This window comes from Harpia harpyja, chromosome 3 (assembly GCF_026419915.1).
Source record: "Harpia harpyja isolate bHarHar1 chromosome 3, bHarHar1 primary haplotype, whole genome shotgun sequence".
Classification (NCBI taxonomy): Eukaryota; Metazoa; Chordata; class Aves; order Accipitriformes; family Accipitridae; genus Harpia; species Harpia harpyja.
Genome location: NC_068942.1, coordinates 54,135,700 through 54,157,379, shown reverse-complemented (window position 1 = coordinate 54,157,379; position 21,680 = coordinate 54,135,700). Strand labels below are relative to the sequence as shown.

The 21,680-nt window shown below is 42.6% G+C and overlaps 1 protein-coding gene across 1 annotated transcript; it reads left to right on the top strand.

Annotated features, from left to right (window-relative positions):
- The first annotated feature begins 1,481 nt into the window (after positions 1-1,481).
- Positions 1,482-6,793, top strand: SPTSSA (serine palmitoyltransferase small subunit A). The gene is made up of 2 exons (XM_052782589.1): positions 1,482-1,656; positions 4,873-6,793. Exons 1-2 carry the CDS (start codon positions 1,554-1,556, stop codon positions 4,974-4,976), a joined length of 207 nt encoding a protein of 68 aa, XP_052638549.1. The 5' UTR covers positions 1,482-1,553; the 3' UTR covers positions 4,977-6,793.
- Positions 6,794-21,680: the final 14,887 nt, after the last annotated feature.

Genomic DNA, 21,680 nt, shown 5'->3' with positions numbered 1-21,680 from the left:
ATAATGTTCTTGCAGCTTTGAATGGGAGTAATGCCTTTAGTTGTGCTGAATACCCTACTTGTCCTTGAACTTTGTACGTGTTTATATAGAAAGGAGGCTTTCATGATTACCACCACTTTTTCAAGCAGCAACACCAACACAAGACTCCGCCAGCAGCAATTGCAACACGCAATAGCAGTCTTGGATAGGGACAACAGCTCCTGTAGCCAGTTGTGTGGGGTTATTAATTGTGTGAATGCTCTCATTTCCTCTTGTGCTGAAATAAATCTGCATAGATAAAGTGTGTCTAAATGTCTTCTGGTTGAATTAAATCCCTTTTCAGATTCTGCCACACAAACCAGTACAGTCTTCAGTTGTCTCTGCCAGCTGGTTTTCTTTTTCAGTTATCTCCTGGTACTGTAGCTGCATTTTGCATCTGTGTAAATAATTCATACATGCATCCTCCTGTGACTGTGTTTCCTCATTTTTCATTGTAGTAATAGCACAGGTGAAGGTAGGGGCAAGGTGCCTTCAAGAACAGAATCACACCGCTCAGTGACATAATTGCAAACTGATTTACTAAGCAGGGTGAGTATAGGGGGTTCATACCAGTTTCTAATCTATGGTGTGCACACTTGGCGTGCAAGGTCCTGGCCGGTGGCCTGGTGCCTAGTGGTTGCATCTCACGCTCCGCTTAGTCATGGTGCCCGATTATTGCATGCGTCGCCTTCCAGTGGGCTTTCAACTAGCGCCTTCTAAACTAGGTTGCCAGTATAAGCTGCCAACAGCCTTTCTAATTGTGCAGTCCCAGGCCAATCCCTGGGAATTTCTCCTTATCTCGGGCCAAATAGCCGTCAGGGCAGAGGTGTCCCACACCCCCTGGTTTCTGGCCCCAAGCGCCTTAGGGAAGTACAAGGTTAGCAACAGTTACAGTAAACAGTTGATCTATTGCCTCTTTATTTTTCCCATTCATATGGGATTAATCTAGTCAGAGCTGGCCCACCTTACGGTCTCATTTATCCCAGCCATGTTTCTGGGTGGGCTTTACCCTCTGACAACTGACGACGCCGGAGACTCCTGCAGAGCGTTTTTAACACGCTTCCCGTGGGACCTGCCAAGCAGAGTCTTCAGGTCTTCCGTAATTACCAGAGCATCAATTCAGCTTAAATAGGATGAGAGACAACGGGCTGCAGCACCACCTCCCAGGTGTAACTTGGGCCGGCAGTCCACTCCAGGTTCACGGGCAGCCACGCCATTTACTCCGCTCGGCCACAAGCTGGCACGCCCCGCTGGGTTTTAACGTTCTGCAGGGTACGCCGGGATCGGGCCGCTGGCGTGCGCCTCCGCCGTGCCCTGCTCGTCCGGCGCCGGACGGAGGCTCGCCGCCGGCGGCCGGCCCGCGGGCCTCAGCGCCGCCATTTCGGGGGGCAGCGCTCGCCCAGCCGCGGGGCGGGGCCGGACCGGACCCGGCCCGTCGGCGCCGGCGGGAGGGCGGGCCCCGGTCTGCCGCCGCCCCGCTGTCTCCGCTCGGCCTGGGCCCGGCGCAGGGCCGCTGGGAGAGCGCGGGGCGCGCCATGGCGCTGGGCTCGGCCTGGAAGCGGATGTTGTGGCTGTACTACCAGTACCTGCTGGTCACCGCGCTCTACATGCTGGAGCCCTGGGAGCGCACCGTCTTCAGTATCCTTCTGCCCGCGGGGCCTGGCGGGGCGGGCGCGGGTGTGCGCGGCGCTGGGGGGGGGCCGGGGGGCTGCCCTCCCCCTGCCGCGTCGTGCTCGGCGGCGGCTCCGGGGCCGCCCCGAGGCCGCCGGGCGGGTGTGGCGGCCCCGCCGCCGCCGCCGCCTGCCCGGTGTGTGCGGTGCCGGGGAAGCGCCCGGGCCGTCCGTGGCCGTGCTGAGGGCGGGCGGCCGCCGGCGAGGTTTTCGGGGGGGGGGGGGGGCGGCGGGAGGAGAGCCGGGCCGGGCCGGGGGAAAGCTGGCCTGGGGCGCCGAGCGCGGCCGGTGCCGGCGGCGGGCGGGGGAGCGGCAGCCTCCGCCCGGGACCGGGGCTTGTCCCCTCCTCGCAGGCAGGGGCTTAAAGCTCCTCACCTTCACCAGCTAACGTGCTGCCCAAGTTGGGGAATAATCCTCGTGCTGGTGTTGCACGTCCTGTCACTGGGCGTCTAGTAGTCTAGCCCGTTTCTCCTCGGGCACGAGTTTGTATCTTGAAGTTATTTCTCCCTTAATTTTTTTTCTGTGGAGTTATGGTAGTTCTTTCTCCTGTCTTTTGCCCTGAAATCTCAAGCCTTCTGTTAAGCACAGGTGTCTTTCATGAATTCTTTTGGTTTTTTTCCTAGTGGGAAGTAAATGTGCATGCTGCAAAACCTTGCAAGCTTACGTTTGTGTGGTGCTTTGTCACATGATTTTTATTAGATGAGTATTTAATCCTCGAGCTGGTAAATTTGCTTGGCTCTTTTGGAGTGGAAGAACTTGATAGATGCTTATGTGAAGGCATCTGCATAAAGACTAGGTTTGTTTCTTTACCCAACCCTTTCATACAGGCGGTATATTCTCTCAGCTGTTGTTATGGCATCACAAGTATTTTTCTCGTAAGTGTGCCTGTTTTGATTTTCACTTAAAATGATGTCTCATATGAATGACTCTGAGCCATGTCCAATTAATGTCGAGAGGCAAAGAGGGAAATTAACCAAAACGTTAACACAAAGAGAAGGGTGTAAGTAGTAGTGGGAAGCTGCTTTTACTGAGATACTGCTCAATTTTATAAAGGAACTCACATTTGTTATATAAAAGTGGTTGCCCAAGTTATAGCTGTGCCATCAGACCTTTTTTTCCTGTGTAAAGTCAGAAGTGGAGATAACTTACTATTTATCTTTTTTAGTATTTAGAGACTTACTGTGCGCAATTGTTTAGGCAGGGGTTCTTGCCTTCACAACATTGTGTTCCTTGCTAACATACCTTCCTCTTTTTATGCCATGTCTGTATCGCTAAGGAAACTTCATCTTTGCTTTCCCTGCAATTATATTAGTCACGAGTATTTTTTTTTATTTTGTGTTAACCATGCAGATTTTTAACTTGTGCAAAATATTTAAGTAAATGAAAGTGTGTGTGTGTGTTTATTTTCATAAAATGCTCATATTGCAGTGAAGTAATTGCCACTTAACTTACAAATGTAATGAGTAGCACAAGTATTGCTTGCGATCTCAGGTCAGCAAAACTGTTTTTTTGTCCTCAGCCTAGATGCTTTCATCGTAGGTGGGCCAGTTCTGCCAGGCGCTGTACAGATGCGGTGCAGATGCAGTGGCCTTGGGAGCTAACGGTGTGTGGCTTTGCTGCGTGTCTCGCTGCTGCTTGTGCTCCAGAATCAAAAGTGAGCACTGATATGGAAATGTGGATTTATGAGTTGACCTTCATTTTATTATCTCCTGCTGTATAATCTTCTGGGACTAAAAATACACCAAGCAGCTAGTATGCTCTAATAAGCACAACTAATATCTCTGCTCTGCCACAGGGAAGTCGGTCATGGAGCATTTGATACACGTGTGCTGGGGTGACTTGATTTCTTGAAGACACAGAGCATGTGCAGCTCCTCTGGTTTCGCCTGTGGAAACCAAATACTGCTGTCCAGTGCTATCATGCTTGTTAATCTCCAGTGCTTTTTATAGTGTTGCTGTCTAAGTTTACTCAATCTCTGCAGGTAGTTGGATGAAATCAACAAGTTATTATTAATTTTGACTACTTTTGAATTTACCTTAAACTTTGAATGGTGTAATCTTTCAGTAATCTGATGCCATAATTTCTGTAGCTAAAGCTTCAAGAACCCTAGAGCTCGACAAAGGTCCAGTTGTACGTATAGATTATAACCTATTGTCTTGCTTCTCTATATAAGTTTTACAAAAGGTCCCCGTTAGGAGTTCAGCTAATAAAGTTGGTCATCTTAAGAATGTTTAGCAGATAGCTTCACGTGAAGTTTGTTTTGCAGTGTGATCTGCTCTAGTAAAGTACTAATGAGTGTCTGTTTATTTAAGTACACAACTTGACTCAGAGCTGTGCTGATCCTCTGAGGCTTCGTGAGTGAGAGAGTTAGAAAGGTGCATGTCATGATGTTACTCATGCTTTTCACTCCCCCAGCGGTTTCTTTTTCCTAAGTACCGCCAAACAACACATAAATTGAGCTGCTTGCCCATGAAGAAGGATCTGAGCGTGACATGCTCATGGAGAAATGAACCAAATATTGTAGTGACTTAAAGCATAGAAGACAGACACTGGCAGCTGGAAATGGATCTGAGATTTCCTGACTTTATTTCGGTAGCAGTACAACTTTCACACCAGTTGTGTTTTGCACATCATAAATTAAATCTATTAGGTCATGCTATTCCAAGAAGTTGAGGTCAGCATCTAATGCTGTCTGCTTATGAATGAGTAGGTCATCCACAAATAAGAACTCTTATTCAGTACAGCTACTCATGGTGGGTTTGTTTTCTTTTGGCTTTTTTTGTGATGGTTGACTTTTTCCTGCTTGGCTGAATGGGGCTGGCTTCTGCAAGACTTGCTTAACACCTAGGAAGATGCATGTAAAAACTTGTATATTCTCAGTGCCCGTTTTCTGTTCCTCCTTCACCCTTCCCACACTTTGGCCTGTCCTCTTGTGTCCATGACGAGGCAGTGGATAACTTGCAAGGCATCCTTCTGTAATTCAGCTAATTGCTCCTACCAGTGCTCTGGTTTTCAGTGTTCAGTTGGTTCTTCCTGCTGCTGTGAATTGCTGAATACAGTTGACCCCATGGGATTTAAAATTGTAACGTTGTAAGATAGTTACCAGGAAAGTTTTAATGCTATAGTTACTTGATGTCTAATGCACTTTCTATTTCAAATGCTTTTTTCCTCAACTGTAATTCAGATTCCATGCTAGTTTCCATTGTTGGAATGGCACTGTACACAGGCTATGTGTTCATGCCTCAGCACATCATGGCAATATTGCACTACTTTGAAATTGTGCAGTGATGAAGAACGTATTTTCAAGAAGTAATCGGGCTCTGAAATCTGGTCTACAAAGAAGAATGAACCTCTTAGTTTTAACAAGACTTCTGCTGATGTCAGAAAGACACAGTTATGACTCTGAAGACTAGGAAACGAGATATGTAGAGCAGGGACGTGAGATGTCCCCTATGTTGTGTTCATTCCTTTTAATTTTACAAGATATGCCCTTGTATAGTAGTTTTGTCTACTTTAACATTGTGATTGTACTTTGATATCAGTATTTTCTTAACTTTGTGACAGTTTCAATATTGCACTGTGAAAGCTTTTCTTAATTGTAATTTTGAGTAAATCTTAATTGCCTTCTATTTTTAATCGGAAATTCATCTTATTAAATGGGGCTTAAAGCTTTTGCTATTGTATGGTATGTATTTGCCTGGATATTTCTATTAATGCGTTTTGTAAGAAAATACATCTAGATTCATATTAGAGACATGGATATATTCGTCTAACGCTATTTACAAAAGTTAGTTTGTATGACTGAACTCAGGTGTACTGTTTGCTGTCCAAACTTTGTTCAACAGTATATTTGTGTGTATCACCTAGATTTGGAATTAGCAATTACTTCAAGTTTCTGTATTCCACCTGTTGGGGGAGTTGAGGCAGAGTGAAGACTACATTCGTTATGTTTGGAGTAGTGCTGTGGTTCTGGGCTTTATCTAGTGGGGGGAAAAAAAGACTTTTCTTTACTGACATAGGCCCACATAAGGCTTTGGGTTAGCACTTTAAATCAACCCTGTTTTTCTAGCTACCAATTCAATTGTACTTTTACAGGATGCTTTATTATGTTCCAATGATTATGGTTTCTGCTAATTTTCAGTCAACAATGTAACTATGCCTAGGTTTTAAAGGGGTTTTCTATTGCTGCTAGCTTTCCAAACATGTTCTTGCTACAAACGACCAAAACTTAGGGGGTTTAAATGGACTTGAGTTACAACTACAGCAATAAGTAGCTGAATACTTGGCTGAAGTCCTGTCTTTTTTTTTTTTTTTATAGGGATTTTTTTCAGTTTTGTATTCTGAAATGTAAGATGGTGACAACTTAACTTTCCTAAGTGGAAGATTTTGTTGTTGTTGTTGTTTAAAAAATAAAATTTGAGAAGCAGAGCTTTGATGCAAAACTTTCTTTGAGAAGTTAATGTGTTTCTGAATGCTGCTTGCTTTTCTCAGAACTTTCCAAAAGGGGACAGATGATACTTGACCAAAGAATTGTGATTTTTAATGGCCCGGTAATAACAGGTACTGTTAAATCTTTTATGCAACTTCTATTGAAATCAGGAATTGTACCTAGGTTGTGTAACTAAATTGTTCTATAAAGATATGGTCTTTTAGGTTTATTTAATTTTCTCAAGTGCACACTCACAAGAAAAGAGTGGTTTTTTCCCCCTGTATTTAAGAACTTCATGTGTATTTGGTTTAAAAACTGTTGTTGTCTTGCAGCTATAAACAGTGGGCCTTAAACTTCTTAGGTGAACCCCAGCTTTACTGAAGTTGGTAGGAGTCTCCCACTAAATTAGTGCCTTTGGTTATTAATAACTGGCTATCTAAACATAGGTAGGTTTTTGGGGTGGTGGTTTTTTGTCTTTTTTTAATGTATCTAGAGTTGTATGTGAATATTTTAAGTATATATGGAGATAATGATAAGTTAACATACTTTTTGAATCAATGTAGCATAAATTCCTGCTGTCCATGGATTAAATTGGTATTGTGATGTTTCTTTGTGAACTACTACCGTGATTGATACACATCTACTGCTGAGAAAGGGTTTTAGTTGTATGAGGGGGGGGAAAAAGCCCTTCAGTGTGGTGGCATTAGGAATGTTAAGCATGATTTTTAATTGTGAGAGGTTTTATAAAAGGGCTTTGATATACCCACTTTTATTAGCTGTCTGCTTTTTGTTGAGAAAAAAAGAGTAAACGTAATCTCCAATCACTTGTGTTATGTTGGAGTGGGTTTGATCGATACCATACTTGAATTCAATTTGCTAATTTGAGTGCAGTCTTTTTCAGCATTTCTTTTTTTAATTATAAATCAAGAATCTCATAGTCTTGGACTGTTCTTTTAGATTCTGGATACTTTGTTAAAGATGGAATAATTTCATTAATAAAATACTATATGTTACTAGAGTTTGAATTTCTAGAAGAAAGTTTCTGCAACGTGTCCTTTTCATGAAGTTGATCTAGTGAAGAGATGGTTCAAAGGGTGATAATTATGAAGCAGACTAAGTTTTCTTTTTTAAAATAAGGGTATTGGTAGGGATTTACTTAATCATGAAATTTGAATAATAAATGAATCATAAGGCTACCAAGTTGTTTTCTCACTGCAGTCTGCTTTATTGTCGTGTTAGTGGGGGATCATATCCTCCTGGTGATAGAACCATAAGCTTTTTCTGTGCAAGCTGGAGGTCAAAGGCAGTTTAAATGCCATTTGAAGGCAGCTGGTCAATTGTGCTTCTGTTTAAACAGGGTGATAACTGAGCCATCGGTAATTTAGATAAAGTTGGAAAAAATAATTGTGCGAAATGAGGGGGAAAAAAAAAATGTGAGCGCCTTGCAAGTGGCTTTATGTTAGTCTTTTAATAATAATAGCTCTTGGGGTTTAGATTGAGTCATCAGAAATAAGCGTTTAAAAATGCATTAACTGTGTTACAGCACAACCGATAATACCAGCTCCATCAGCCAGTCCCTGCCTGAGGCTGGCGGAAGGTGCGGCCGGGGTGGGATGACTTGCTGTGCTGGTGGCCTTGGCCAGAGCCCGCGTAGCCTGCGGCCCTGGTGGCTTCCAGAGCCGGCTCTGCAGAGGCACCTTGGCTGACAGCAGGGCTGGGTGCTGTAGAAATACAAGTTTAAAAACCTGGTGGGAGGAGCTGCCATAACCAAAAGAGGAAACTGAGGCACAGTATTGCAGAAAGTCAGTCTGGAGCCAGAAATGGATCCAGGACGTGTGTGTATGTATGTCCTGGATCAGTTATTTTTTTATATATATATATATACACACACTCCATTTATTTCTTTTTTATATATATATATATATATACACACACACACTCTGTTTATTTCTTTTGTATATATATAAAACCCCATTTATTTATTGTCAGAAATTATTATGTAGCATCTAGTTTGGAGACAGAGGCTGTGGGTGGGTTGTTTGTTGGTTTTTTTTTTTTTTTTCTGGTTTCTTAACTACCCTGTGAGGAAAACACCAGAGAATCGTAAATCGAGACTTTCTTGGCAAAATTTAGCAAGAAAACCATTTGTTTGTGGATTTGTGGTAATATTCAATGTTAGAAAGAAATAGGTGTGACAGAAGCATAGCACTGTAAAGGTGAATCTTGTGTGATAGATGTGCATTGTATTACTGCCAACTGGTGCAACTGGTATGATGTTGCGAAGAGTTGCCCTGTTTCATTCAGGGGCAGTAATGAAGTGTGCATTATAAATACTGAAGAAGGGGTACCTGCTGTTAGCTAACAACAAGTAAAGGTTATACTGAGGTGGAGAGATACAACTTGAAAAGCTCTGATACCATGGGATCAGTGGGCTGTGCACAAAGCTGTGGAGGCAGCAGCCATCCTCTGAAATACCAGAGCAGCATACTCTGGACGTGGGACCCCAATAAAAGTTTTCAGTGCCGGAAGTTCCTTTCACCTGCTAATTTGCCCACGTTGTCTACAACTGCTATTGTAGGAAAACAGTTTCTTCCCCTCTTGCTGACACATTATCCTGACACCAGTGGGGTGTGTTTGTTGTTTTTTTTTTTTTTTTTAAGGACAAAAGCATGCAGCTCTCCGTGTGGTTTGCATTGTTTCTGTGTTTGATTTGCTAGGTCAGCCTTAAACAGTAGTTATCACTGAGCACAATAGCTGCTGTCTTTTCTGCCTTTTGTTTTTGTAATGGTGGTTTCAGGAGAAAATCTGGCATCATAGTCCAGAGCTGGATCAAACTTCCTTTCCCTGTAATGGGGGAGAGATGGAATTCTAGATCTGAAATATCCCAGAGTGGGATTTCAGCAGGAATTCCTCTGCTTTTCTTAACCTTCAAGTTCATCACAAGATCCTCCATCCATCTAAACTGTCATAGCATGATCAAAGACTAAGAAATTATGACGATCCATTCACTGAGAGTTTGGCCGAATAAGAGGTGAATAGGCCTTAATGTAAACCTGATTCAAATGCTGATCCAATTTCTGAAGTATCATTAGAGTTCAGCTTTTTTTTACAATAATTTTGCAATGACAGTGTCTATCTCAAATGTTACAAGTACTTAGAGTTAAATAAATGGGGAATTACCTTATGCAGTACCTTATTGCTAAATGTTTATCACAATGTACAAAAGCTGGGAGGTAGCCTTGGCTGAAAGATCAGACTGTGCTGAGGTTGTATTGCTGGTGCACCTCTTTACAGTGCTCTGTGGATTCAGTGAGCCATCCAGCACGTACACGTAACAGAATTCGGCTTATTTGTGGATGGAGTTCTCGCATTAAAAAAACCCCCAACCCCCAAACCAAACTAACTTTAAGGCACTGGCTAGCACTTCATTTTGTAGGTGGTACTGCTTATTTTAATAGTAAATAAGATCATCATATACATGTACAATTTTATAAGCTGCATCTGTTTATGGATCAGGTATTTAGACCTTATAATATGGATGTACAGAAGTATGCTTTATTTTATAAGGAGCCCTGTCAAATAGCAGAGACTCTTGTTTTACCACAGTTCCCTATGTTTTACTGTTGCTAAGATATGTGGTGCCAGAAGCATATAATTCCTTGGCATTTTGGAGTCTGTTAGAGAGATTCCACTTTCCTGGGTGGAGAAGACCCTCTGTTAAGGGTATTCATTCTTGACGAATTTTTAAATGAGTTACAGTGATTCTTATCTAAAATTGGCTTATTATGAGAAATCACAGGGAAGGTGCGTGGAGTGGAATTGATATCAAAGAAGAGAGGCTGGAAATGAAAATTGTGTTTGTCTTTGGACAAGTGACAGGATGAACTGAGGGATGAAAATTCTTTCATAAAGCCTCTGGTTTCTGTGAAACTTTAGCAAAATGGGTTTTCCTAATGTTTTGAAAAACGTAGGAGTTGTTTCCCTAAACAGAAAGTGTAATCTTGTTTTCAAACTGAAGCTGATACTTGTGCTAAACCCCCAAACTTAAAAGGAAGTCAATATTTCATGTAAACGTAACAGTACCAAGGTAGGAGCCTTACATTACAGAAGAGTTGGTTTAGGGGGTGGTAATACCGCCCTGGTTATACCACTGTGTATTTGGACTCTGGTTGAACTGTGCGGACCTATGGTTTCACCTGGGTTGGAGATCCTTCGTGCCGTAAAGGCACCTGCTAGCACTGGTAGGATGTCACAGAGATTTATTTATTTATTTAAAGGTTTGGAGTGATGGTGTTTGGGATTAGAGACTGAATAATCCTAAAGGCTTTACTGTTATATCTTATGTTACGTAAATGGATGTTTTGATGAAATAAACTGATGGAAAACCCTGTGGCCTCGACACCTGTCTTGAGCTAGACAGATAATCGTGGAGCAGTAATAGCTAAATTGGATATAGGACGTGCCAGTTGCAGCTACAAACCAAACATAAGAATCTCGGAAAAGATGGTGTGTCTGCAGGGAACAGCCATCCTCCATGTTGGCAGGGTCATGGCAGTGATCTTCTGTCACAGCCTGTTACTGGCTGAAATGTGCTTTTATAGGTTAACAGAAGACTTTTTTTGTCTTTTGTTGCTCTTTCTTAACCTTGAAGGGTGCGTGCTGTATACAATATCAGTCTTGTCACAGCAATAAATTTCATTAGGCTAGATTAGATTGAGGGTGTTTTAACGGTGAAAAGTTGACTAATTTTGTAGGTGGCTTTTCTAGTCTTTATTGCTTGAGTTTTGGAAATGAAGCATATGATTAATAAACAGCCTACTACTATCTTCCGACAAAAAACGAATCATAGTATTTCTTTTATTTAATCCTGTTAAAAAGGTTGTCCAGATAATATTTGAGGAAGAAGCCCAAGATTCAATTTATAGTTGCAGCTGGTTGATTTCTCATTAAGACTGACAGTTCGTGGATGTGAATCTTCATAAGCCCGAATGTTCCTGTACAAGCTCCCTGCTTAAGATCTGATAGTTGGAACTAACAGATGGTCAACACTTCACTTATTCATACAGTTACAACATCATGTCTGTTGTGTCTGGTTTCTATTCATGCTTATATCTGCAGGTGGAATTGTCTTGGCATATCTTGCATTTTGTGCTTCCTGCAATTTGAGATGGATGGTGTATCTCAGGCCCATATTTCACGATGACAAGAAGACATGTCACACAGCCCCCAAAAGAATTTTTTGGGGAAGAAAATTGTCTTGGCAATCACTGATCTTATTTGTCTTTTACGTGAAGTTTGTTTGCTTGTTTTGGGCCTGCCTAGGGAAAAAACCCAAGTATTTATGATCATGTAAGGATTTAAACCAAAAATCCTCTGGCTGAGGTTTGTGTTCCTCTCCTGCTTCTGTAATTATTAGCTGTTGTCCTCTCATTTGGATTGTTTTTCTGTCAGGTTGTTCCTGCTTGATATACTTCAAAGAGCAAGAGATGGATGCTTCAGAATATGTTTTTCAGTGTTGCTATTTAATACACACCGGTAATGTTCTCTACAACTACCTGAAGGGGGGTTGTAGCGAGGTGGGTGCTGGTCTCTTCTGTCAGGGGGCTGGAGATAGGACGAGAGGAAATGGCCTCAAGTTGAGGCAAGGGAGATTTAGGTTAGATACTAGGAAAAAATTTTTTTACTGAGAGGGTTGTCAAACATTGGAACAGGCTCCCCAGGGAAGTGGTTGAGTCACCATCCCTGGAGGTATTCAAAAAGCGAGTAGACGGGGTACATCAGGACATGGTTTAGTGGGCATGGTTGATGTTTGGACTCGATCTTGAAGGTCTTTTCCAACCTAAATGATTCTATGATTCTAATGTTATGAAATTCTGGAAGACATCTTTGTGTAATATTCTTGCTGGCATAATAGGATTGTGCTATCAGATCATCTGAGGAGTTATCCAAAGGCACACTTGGGCTGAATTTGAGTATCTAGTTACAGGTGCCAGACTCGTGACAGCTTGTTCTCTTGCTTATGTTACATTACCAGCTCAAAACTAACATTTTGGAGAGAAAGCCCCTGTATTGCATCCCAGGACCCAAGAAGTTTATATGCTTGGGTAATACTTGCTGAATTTCAATCAGAATTATCAGATAGTTCCCAAACTCAGGATTGAATTAGTGGGTGAATGTATGAAGTTCGTTCTTGGTCATTAACCATGTTCTAAAAAAACATCTTCAAATCCCCCCGTGTGGTTGTAGAGTATTCCAGTGGGCTGCACAGAAAGGTAGTGCTCAGATTGAAGCGACCAAGGATAAAATGTGCCATCTGTCTGTCTTAGACCACAGAAACAGGGACCATATTTAGATGGTCTGCTGAACTCCTGGTATCTAATCAAATGGAAAGGTGGGCTCCACTGGAAAGTGAGCAAGGAGCTATCTATACCCAGGGAACAGGAGACAACTTCTGTGGAAGTCAGGCTTTCTGGATGAGGACACAGCTGCAGGGTATGCCTGCGCAATGTGATGGTGCCTGATGCCGAGATCCAAGAGTACTCTGCAGAAGGGCTTGTGCAACTTCTCTGCATTTCCTTGGAAAAAGCCTGCGCTGAAAAGAATGAAAGCATGAGGAATCCTGAACAAGCTGAAGCACACAGAGGTGCTAGCTCTGGTCTCTGCGCTGTGCTGTGTGGCGCGAGGTGGACAGCCTTTAGACATCTGCGTGACATCTTGGTTTTCAGTACTGCTTCTGCTAAATGTGATGTGCACATGTGAGCACAAATGTTCTGTCTTGTGCCTTCTGAAAATCATAAGGCTTGTTCAGATGAGTGGCAGGCATAGTTCAAGCCTTTTATTCCTTCTTTGGCTGTGACTGCAATCTGGGGAGCAGATGCTACGCTGATTGGTGGTCTCCAAGCTGATTGATGATGGTAATATTTATTCCTTTTAAAGCCAATGTATATGATCCCATGATATACCAGTGTTTCAGGCCTAGATTAGAAGGATGGTAGATGTAAGAGGGAACGTGGATAGGACAAACAGAAATTGATCTGTGTCCATTTTGTTTCACTTGCTGAGTTACCATATGTTTTGACAGTTGGAGGCTAGAGTTACTAAGGGTAAAGCACTGGGTTACAAAAACAAAAGAAAATAAGACATAGAAAGTAATGCTGATGATGCTGTGGTCAGGGTCTGCTGTGACCTCCTGCCTGTGAGGGTGAGGAGGGTGAATTTTTTTTTGCAAAAGGCTTACTTATGTAAGCAAGGTGCTTGTTAGTGAACAAGAAGGCCAAAAAAGAGCACACAAGAAGTGGAGAGATGCAAGGACAGGCTACAACGGACATGTGTAGAAGCATTGCTTAGACAACCAGATGGTCTTAGATGATTAAATGACTTGTTATGTGGATGAGGGCAGTGGTGGATGTTCTTGTACCTTGACTTTAGAATGGCTTTTGACACAGTCTCCCACAGTGTTTCTTCTGGACCAGAGGAAGGATGAGTAAAGTGACTGGACTGTTTGGTGGTTTGAACTGGCTGGATCACTGGACTCAGATCAATTGCTCAATGTTCATTTGTTAGGAGGCTAAAAGTGGAGTACTCTGTAAAGTGATACTGGGGCTGATGTTCAGTATTTTCACAGAGGACCCCGATTATTAGACAATGTTCCTCTATGAGGGAGGGAGTTACTATGCTGAAAGATAGAGCCTGGGTTCATGATTTGGCTGACAGAAACCTCATGCAGTTTGACAAGAAGTGCAGAATTCTCAGCTTTGCCGAGAGAGATCCTGGGAGTTACAGTGGCATGTGCTGAACCTGAGCCAACACTGAGTTCACAACATAAATATGTTGGCCTGTATGCTAGGCTACGGTAGGAGAATATGGCCACCAGATTGAGGGAAATGATTATCCTCTTCATGCTGTTGAGGCTGCAGCTGCAATACTGTGTCTGGTTTTGGGCTCTTTGGTTCCAGAAGGATGGCAAGAAACTATCCAGAAGAGGCTACAAAGATGGTTAGGAGTTAGGAACAAGCTTCCTAGAACACTTGTGAAACCTCTGTCCTTGAAGGTTTTCAAGACTTGGCTGGACATAGTCATGACTAACCTGATTGGAACTAGTGCTGACAATAGTCCTGCTTTCAGTGGGAGGTTGAACCAGCTTTTCTATTGTTCTTTAAAGAGTAAGGAAAAAGTCAGGTGAAGGAGCGATACCAAAAAATTCACATGGATCATAATAGCAACTGAAGCAGTAGGCATTAGGAGAATTATACAGAACCCAAAGTATTAGAAGCTCATGGGATGACAGAATGAAAGTACAGGGAAGGTGCTGAGATGACAGTGGTGATGTGGTCCCAAGATGATCTCTACAGCAAAGTTTTATTTCCCTCAATGCTATTATTAGTCAATAAAAAGCTATAGTTAGTAAGACTGAAAACAACAGAATGGAAAACGCTATTTTCTGAGCTTGAAATGAAAAAAAGAATCAGGAGAGGCATGTGCTGCAATATTTTGGAAGTCTGTTTCCTATAAAACTGAACAACTTGTGAGCTGAGCAGAATTATTTACCTTCTCATGAGCTCTGTTTTCAGAATAGGTGTCTCATGGACTTGACCCATACTTTGTTGTTGTTACAACATTAAACAGACTTTTTTTTTTCTTTTTTTTTTGCCTTGGAATGCATGTCCTGAGTTGTCTTCTAGGCTTAAAGGTTGATTCATCTTTATCTACATATGGGGACTTTTGTACTTGAGACTTGACATGCCATAGTCATGAATGACTCTTCTGTTAAGAAATTAAAATGTCTCATCTCCATTTTTTGTAAAGTATTGTTTCTGGAAGAGAACGGAAAGAAGAATCTAATTTCCACTAATTCAGTTTGAGGCTGTTCCCTGTGGAACTTGAAAATAGCTTATTTATGGGAGCTGATTGTTCTCATGAAAGGCCTGAAACTGTAAACCAGAGAAAACAAGCCTGGTTTTGCAGCCAGTGTTTATGGAGTAATTTTTTCTTTCCTTTTGGTTATTACAGGATTGCTGTTGATGTTCTTTTGTGAATTCCCAAACGATGTGTGGTTAAGAAGAATTGTTAAAAAGGAATGCTTTGTTATCTCCCACTCCTGGATCTTCATCAACAAGGAAAAAACCACTTTGTAAAGAACTTTTTTTTTGTAGGTGTCAGAGCACTTCAAAAGTGCCACTTAGGTGCCTTCAGTCAGAGACTAGAGCTTTGTTTTTTGTCTTTTTGCAGTAGTGGAAAAAGGTGGGAGGCAGCTTCTGCTCTTGCTAGAGGTGACTTTTAGCTTCTTTGGATATAAGGGCTCTGAGATCTTGGCAAAAATGAGGATCTGTGTAACTTGAATGTCTCTTCTCACTATGTCCAGTTTAACGGGTAAGGGATGTGGTTAACCTAGCTAGTGCCAGCTTTAGTTACGTAGCTAAAATGCAGTAGTATGGTCACTCACCTGGGGAAACACAGCCTCCAGACCTTGTTTTCACATCCAAATGAATTTAGGAGAGTATCAGGGAGACTGTAGCATCCTTATTAGCAGATTGCCAGACTAGGTATCCCTCGATCCACACTATGTGTTTGGCCCCAGGTGCATTAGCTTCCAGCTTTTCTTTACACCCAGTTGTCTCATTTCCAGAGTGAAATTTTCAGATTTCCCACTGACAATTCAATTGATACATCAAGGTAACTACACCTGATCCCTGCAACCCCTGTGGCAACAACTCGAAATGCAGTGACTTGTTTTGAGTGACAACACTCAAGGAATTGGAGCTCACCTCTACGGTGTGGGTGAAGCTTGTGAAAATAGTCCCTGCTCTCTGTTTAATTAGCCTGTTTGTCATACCAGCTTGATGTACTGGTATAACAAGCCAGAATGCCAAGTGGATTACAAACATCAAACTGCTATGCTTTTCAATGAGCTGTAAGTTCAAGGTTTCTAGTCAAATCAACTTTCTCACAAATCCATCAACCAATGACAACCCCCCAAGAATTACCCTTTAACAAGGATGCTGTCAGTGAGAGGGGGAGTTTGCACTAGTGAAAAGGAAACGGCATCTGTCTATCTGGGAGTGGCTGACACCCCAGCTGTTCCCAGCTGTGTACTTTAGCAGAGCTCTGTTCCAACTAGAAATTCATTTGGGGGACTGCTAGCACAGTGAAAGCAGTGCATGGTTTTTAAGAGAAGGGAGTCTATTTTCATGATCAACAGGGTCATCTACAGTTTTGGGAGCCAAAAAGTCTTCTGACTTCTTGTCCTTACATGTCTTTTCAAGATGCTTTTTGTATGCGTCATATGCTTGTACAAATAAAGGAACAAACCAGGTAACCTGTTGTGGGGTGGGGCTGTTACCCTTCCAGTTATAAAGATTTTCCTAATTTCTAACCATAATCCTGCTTCCATCTAAGCCTATTGCTACCTGTCCTGTCCACCCTGTGCAAAGATGACTGATTGTTCCTTTTCTCTTCGCAACAGGTTTTTGTATACTTGAAGGCTGGAGGGATGAGGTGGGGAATTAACAATAATCTATAAACTGAATTGGCTCAAATCTTTTTTCTGAAATTGGATGTTATCTCATCTGAGGCCTTATCAGTGCCAACTAAAGTAGAAAAATGGTATCCTGAAAGACATGTGAAATAATGCTGTTCATACATCCCTGTCTGATGTTTGCCTTTTCACAGTGGCATTATATTGACTTGCCTTCTGCTTGATATCTATTGCCTTCCCATCCTCTTAAGAGCTGTTACCTCGCCAGCCATTTCCTGTCCCAAAGTCATGCAGTTGGGTGTCACTATGGAAATGTAATGCTTGACATAAGCTCCTGCTCAGTTTGTCTTCTTTTCCCAACTGCTTTTCCAGCTTGTTTATTTTGAATTCTGTTTGCCATCCAGTATACTTGCAGTTTTCCCTACCTTCTCATGTGCAGATTTAATACGGTTGTTTATTCCATTGTCCAAATCATTAGTGAAAGCACTGAATGAAGTTGGAAGTGGTGTGGTTATCCATGAAATATCCACCTCAATGCATCTTTCCTTTTTGACGGGGAACTGTGGATAATTACCCCTTAGGAATAGTGTTTGATGACTTTTGCAGCCATCCTATGGTGGTTTGAGCTAATCTTTGCTTCTGCAGCTTGCTTACAAGATTGTCATGTTAGGTAACATCAAAGGCCTTTACTGAAATTGAATTTTGACATCGATTGCTTCTTCCCTGTCCACAAGGCCTGTTGGTCTGCCATGGAAGGAAATTAGATTGGCTTGGTATGATTTGTTCCCTACCGTTCATCTGCTTTAGTACCTTTTGGTGGGTTTACAGATGGTATGATTTATTCTAGTAGTTTTTCTGGTAATTGAACATGAAAGGTTTTTAATTTCCAGCTCCTCTTTTTCCTCCCCTTGTTAGAGGTGGAGTAGATTTTTCTGTCGGCCAGAAACTGCCTATGAGTTCTCCAGGATGACCATCAACACTTCTGGGATTAATTCCTCTGGGTTTTTTTGAATTATCCTAGAACAAACAGTATCATGCTCAACCAATATGAAAAGGATTGCCAAGTTATCATAACCTGTTCTTCTTACTGGGGCTTTTGGGTTAAAAATTCAAGTAATCCATGAATCTGTTTTCATTTCATTATGTTTCTTTACTTTGAAAATATTTTTCTTAGAAATATTTTAGTAACTGTGCCATATGTAATCTTACCCTTTTTGTTGTTGGTATTAATTGTATTAACCATCTGCATGCTGCTGACATTTCTAGTGAAGACTCCTTTATGACGACATTAAATGTTTTGCACTTGTGTCATTTTTTGATATTTTTCTTCTTTTCCGAATTCCTATTCTAAATTTCCTATTCTTCTAGCTGCTGAAGTATTTGCGTTAATGTCCCTTCCTAGTTACATCTCACTTTGTCTTGCCATTCCTGATTTTGTCCCTAGGCATTCCTGCTATTCTTTCATACTCATCTTAATAGTATGACCTAGATTGTTTTCTGTACGCTTCCCTGTTTTTATCTGAGGTCAATACAGAGCTTTTGTGTAACTTCTTTGAGGAACTGGCACCCTAATTACTTTATTTTTTTCCTTAATACAGAGTAAGAGCTCGTAATAGGCAAGTTTCTTTGAGTTTACCTTGTCTTGAAGGTAATTTTCTTAATATCTTTTACTCAGCCTTCCAAAGGATCACTCAGTCTATCATTTCTTGGTTGCTGGCACCTTTACTTTCCCGCTTGATCCCTCCCTACATCTTAGGACCAAATCTAGCAGGCCTTCTCATGATCCTGTCCCCTCCCTCCATGTCAGAAAGCATTTTTATTATTGCCGTCCACGGGGCTATGTCCTGCTGTGCTCCCCTCCCAAAAGCAGCCTGGGTAGGCAGTTCCCTGCCGTTACTGCTTTCTGGCTGACGTTGCCAAGTGAGGGGGGTGTGTGTTCATGGGAAGCCTCAGCCGTGTAACTTTAATCAATCCTCGGTATGACATCTTCACGTTTCTTTTCCTCTTCAGTCATCACTGTTACCACAAGGCAGGCTTAACTCCTGATGCAGTCCAGACCTCATGGTGTTCTCAAAATAAAGGACAGCAACTTTTCTTCTTTTTAGCTTACGTGTCCTTTCCAGAAGAAACTGTGCCCTTTCAGGTGTATGTGGTAGAGCAAACCACACGGCCCATGGATCAGTACCTCTCCCTGGGTGCAATACTGTCTGTTCCATGCTCCTGTGGAGCCACGTACAGCTCTTGTATGCAATGTTGACCCGTACCAGGTGATGGGAGGAGTAGAAGATGGGGAAGGGAAGAGTTGCATATCAGTTATTAAGAAGGGGAGGACATGTGTCATAAGGCCACTGAGTATATAGCAAATAGATCGTGTGGCCTAATCAATTATAAAGCTTGATCATTTCTGGCTCTCGGCACTGCAGCCACTGAGGTATGAAATACTGATTGGCACCCTTCTTGCCACCGCAGGATGCTACTTGGGCATCTTAGCAAACACGTTGTATGCAATGTCTGAAGAAAAATAAAGCAACTTAAAATTTTTGCAAATCGCATCCAGAGCTAGTAAAGTGCCTGTGTTGTTACAGAAAGGGAGGAGATCTGATCAGATGTGTGATGCTTCCCACTTTACTCTCCTTTTAAAGGGGAGGTGCAGTATGGCAGTCACGAAAGAGAGGAGGACAGGAGCCCTGAATTAAACCAGCACTTTTCAAAATGGAAGTCTGAATAACTATGAAGTATGTTTGGGAAGAGATAATAAGATATCCCCCCCAGGAAAATACTCCCCTCTTCTTCCCCAAAATGTTGTCCTTCCTGGCAGCCATAAGAAGTGTGCAATATTTACTTTGAGCTGGTGAAGCTGGGAGAGGGCAGAGCCAAGGCTGAGATCTCCAGAGGTTGGACGTGTTCTTTGTGGAGCAGAGAAAAACTGGAGATGGCAACTGGTGGGGGAAGATGAGGAGGGCTGACTGCAGGGAGGGCAGCAGGGAGCTAAACATGTTCTCTGTAGGGCTCATCTCAACCTGAATAAACGAGGCCATTCAGTGTTAAAGTAACGCAAAGGTATCTATCCAAGGCTACCTGATAACAGGTAATGAAGCTGAAGGGAGATGAGGGGCACAGAATATCGATAGGGCTGGTCTCTGAAGTGGAGAGCAGAGCTTTGCACACTGAGGCTGGGAAAATTGTCAGATTGTCATAAAAATTTGCAAAGATGACAAATTCCACAGAAAGCCTGGGTGGTTTTCTGATGCTTACTGGTGAAGGCCCCCTTTTTGGTGACTAAAAGGAAATCGAGTAGGGAGAGAGAAACAGTAGCGTAGGAGGTATGGATTGTAGCAGCAGATAATTTTGTGACACTTCTTTTTCTTCAGAAGATTTTGCTCAGAGTCTTGCTGGGGAAAACGTGTTGTAGGTCATTTTGAAACTCTGCTGAAGCTGGTGGGGGTGCAGCCTGTCACTTCGGGTGCTTCTAAGAAGCGGTGAAGCCCATTGCCTCCCACCGGCTCTTTTATCTTTCCACTCAGTGCGCACTTGCAAGAGGTGCAGCGCCTTGGCTGCAGGCTCAGCTGTGCTGCGGCGAGGGGCCTCATGGTTTGGACCTCGTGAGCCCCATGCCTTAATGGTGATGGCATAGCAACAAGCTGCGAGTAGAGGACAGGCCTCTGCTTGTCTTGAGCCAGTGCTCATCTTTCCTTTTCTCTTCAATTTCCTAGTTGTCTTCAGATAGTGCAGGGATTAGGTGACTCTGGTGTTAGAGTAGTAATAAGCCTGGCCAAAATCCCAGCCCCGTTCAAGCCAGTGGGATTGGTGTCACTGGTGTGCCAAGTGTCGGGATTTCACCTTGGTGTGTCTGAACTGTTTGGAGAGATCGTGCTACCTTGCTGCCTTGTGTGCCGAGTGCAGTGTACTTGCCACTTATTTATTCTCCCTCTGTAAGTGGGTATTTAAAATTCAAACCTTAAGCCAACTAAATCCACTGAAGTGTAGCAGAATATTTGCAAAAAACAAGTAAAAGTCTCTTCTCAAAGCATAAACACTTGTGTTTTCCTTGCACTCGGTGTAAATGCTTCTGTAAAGTGAACTTAGCACTGATGAAGTGTGCCTATTTGAAGGCTCTGAAGCTGGAATTTCTATCCTCAAGGCAAATCAACAGGGAACTGCTGATGCAAAATCCTTGGCTGAACAGTTCAGCTCTGCACAGGACTGAGAACTGCAGATAGCCTGAGCTGGCTACAGTATGGGATATAGTTCAGCCTGTGGCAGTACAGAGCAGCTCCGTGTGAGATTTTTTTACCTTACTTCTTATTTAGGGCAGTTAGGTACATTGAACTTCAGTGAAGAATAAAATTAAAATACATTTTCTGATGAAAGTCCGTTTGCTGTACTTTGTAATGAGTACATCGCTGGCGAACTGCCTAAAAAGCTTCTCACAGTTTAGACTGCACTTTAGGCTGTGCTTAGGGAGTTGGGTGGAAAAGGCTCTTTGCCTTCCCTCAAGAGATGTTCAAGTAGGACTTACTTCCATTAGCTTTATGATATTGTTTCAGACCTCTCAAAGCCATGTGAAACTCCATCTCGTCCTTATTCAGCTTGGGCATCTATTGTACCACCAGCGCCATGCTATACCAGTGGTGATGGTGCTGCTCCACTGGCACCGTGCAGTGCAACCGGAATGCGATGGGTGAGACTGGGGTGTGCCCTAGAAAATTAGGGAGAAAGCTTTCCACTGCTTACCATCTTCTGCAGCTCGATTCTCACTAATTTTAATGGGGAGCTTGGCAACAGCTGAGAAAGTGGAAGGAAACCAGGAATAACTGAGAAGGAAAACCAGAGATTTTTAATTCCTACAGGGCTGTACTGGTGCTAAACACGATCTCTTTTGGCATAATGAAAAATTGGGTAGTCCAATCAAATTAGTCCCATGCCTTCTTTCCTTCTGCTGATATTGACTGTGTTCCAGGTTGGGTTAAAGCGGGACATCAAGCTGAGGAGTATTCAAAACTTTCCTCCAAGGAACAAAGGCATTTCTAAAGGATGGAATAAATTTTTGATACTTTGTGTGAACATCTCTCTCATACAGACTTGGCTT

Coding starts and splice junctions, on each gene's coding strand:
- SPTSSA (XM_052782589.1), top strand. CDS start 1,554: ATGGCGCTGGGCTCGGCCTGGAAGCGGATGTTGTGGCTGTACTACCAG. Junction 1,657..4,872: donor CTGGGAGCGCACCGTCTTCA/GTATCCTTCTGC, acceptor ACTGTAATTCAG/ATTCCATGCTAGTTTCCATT.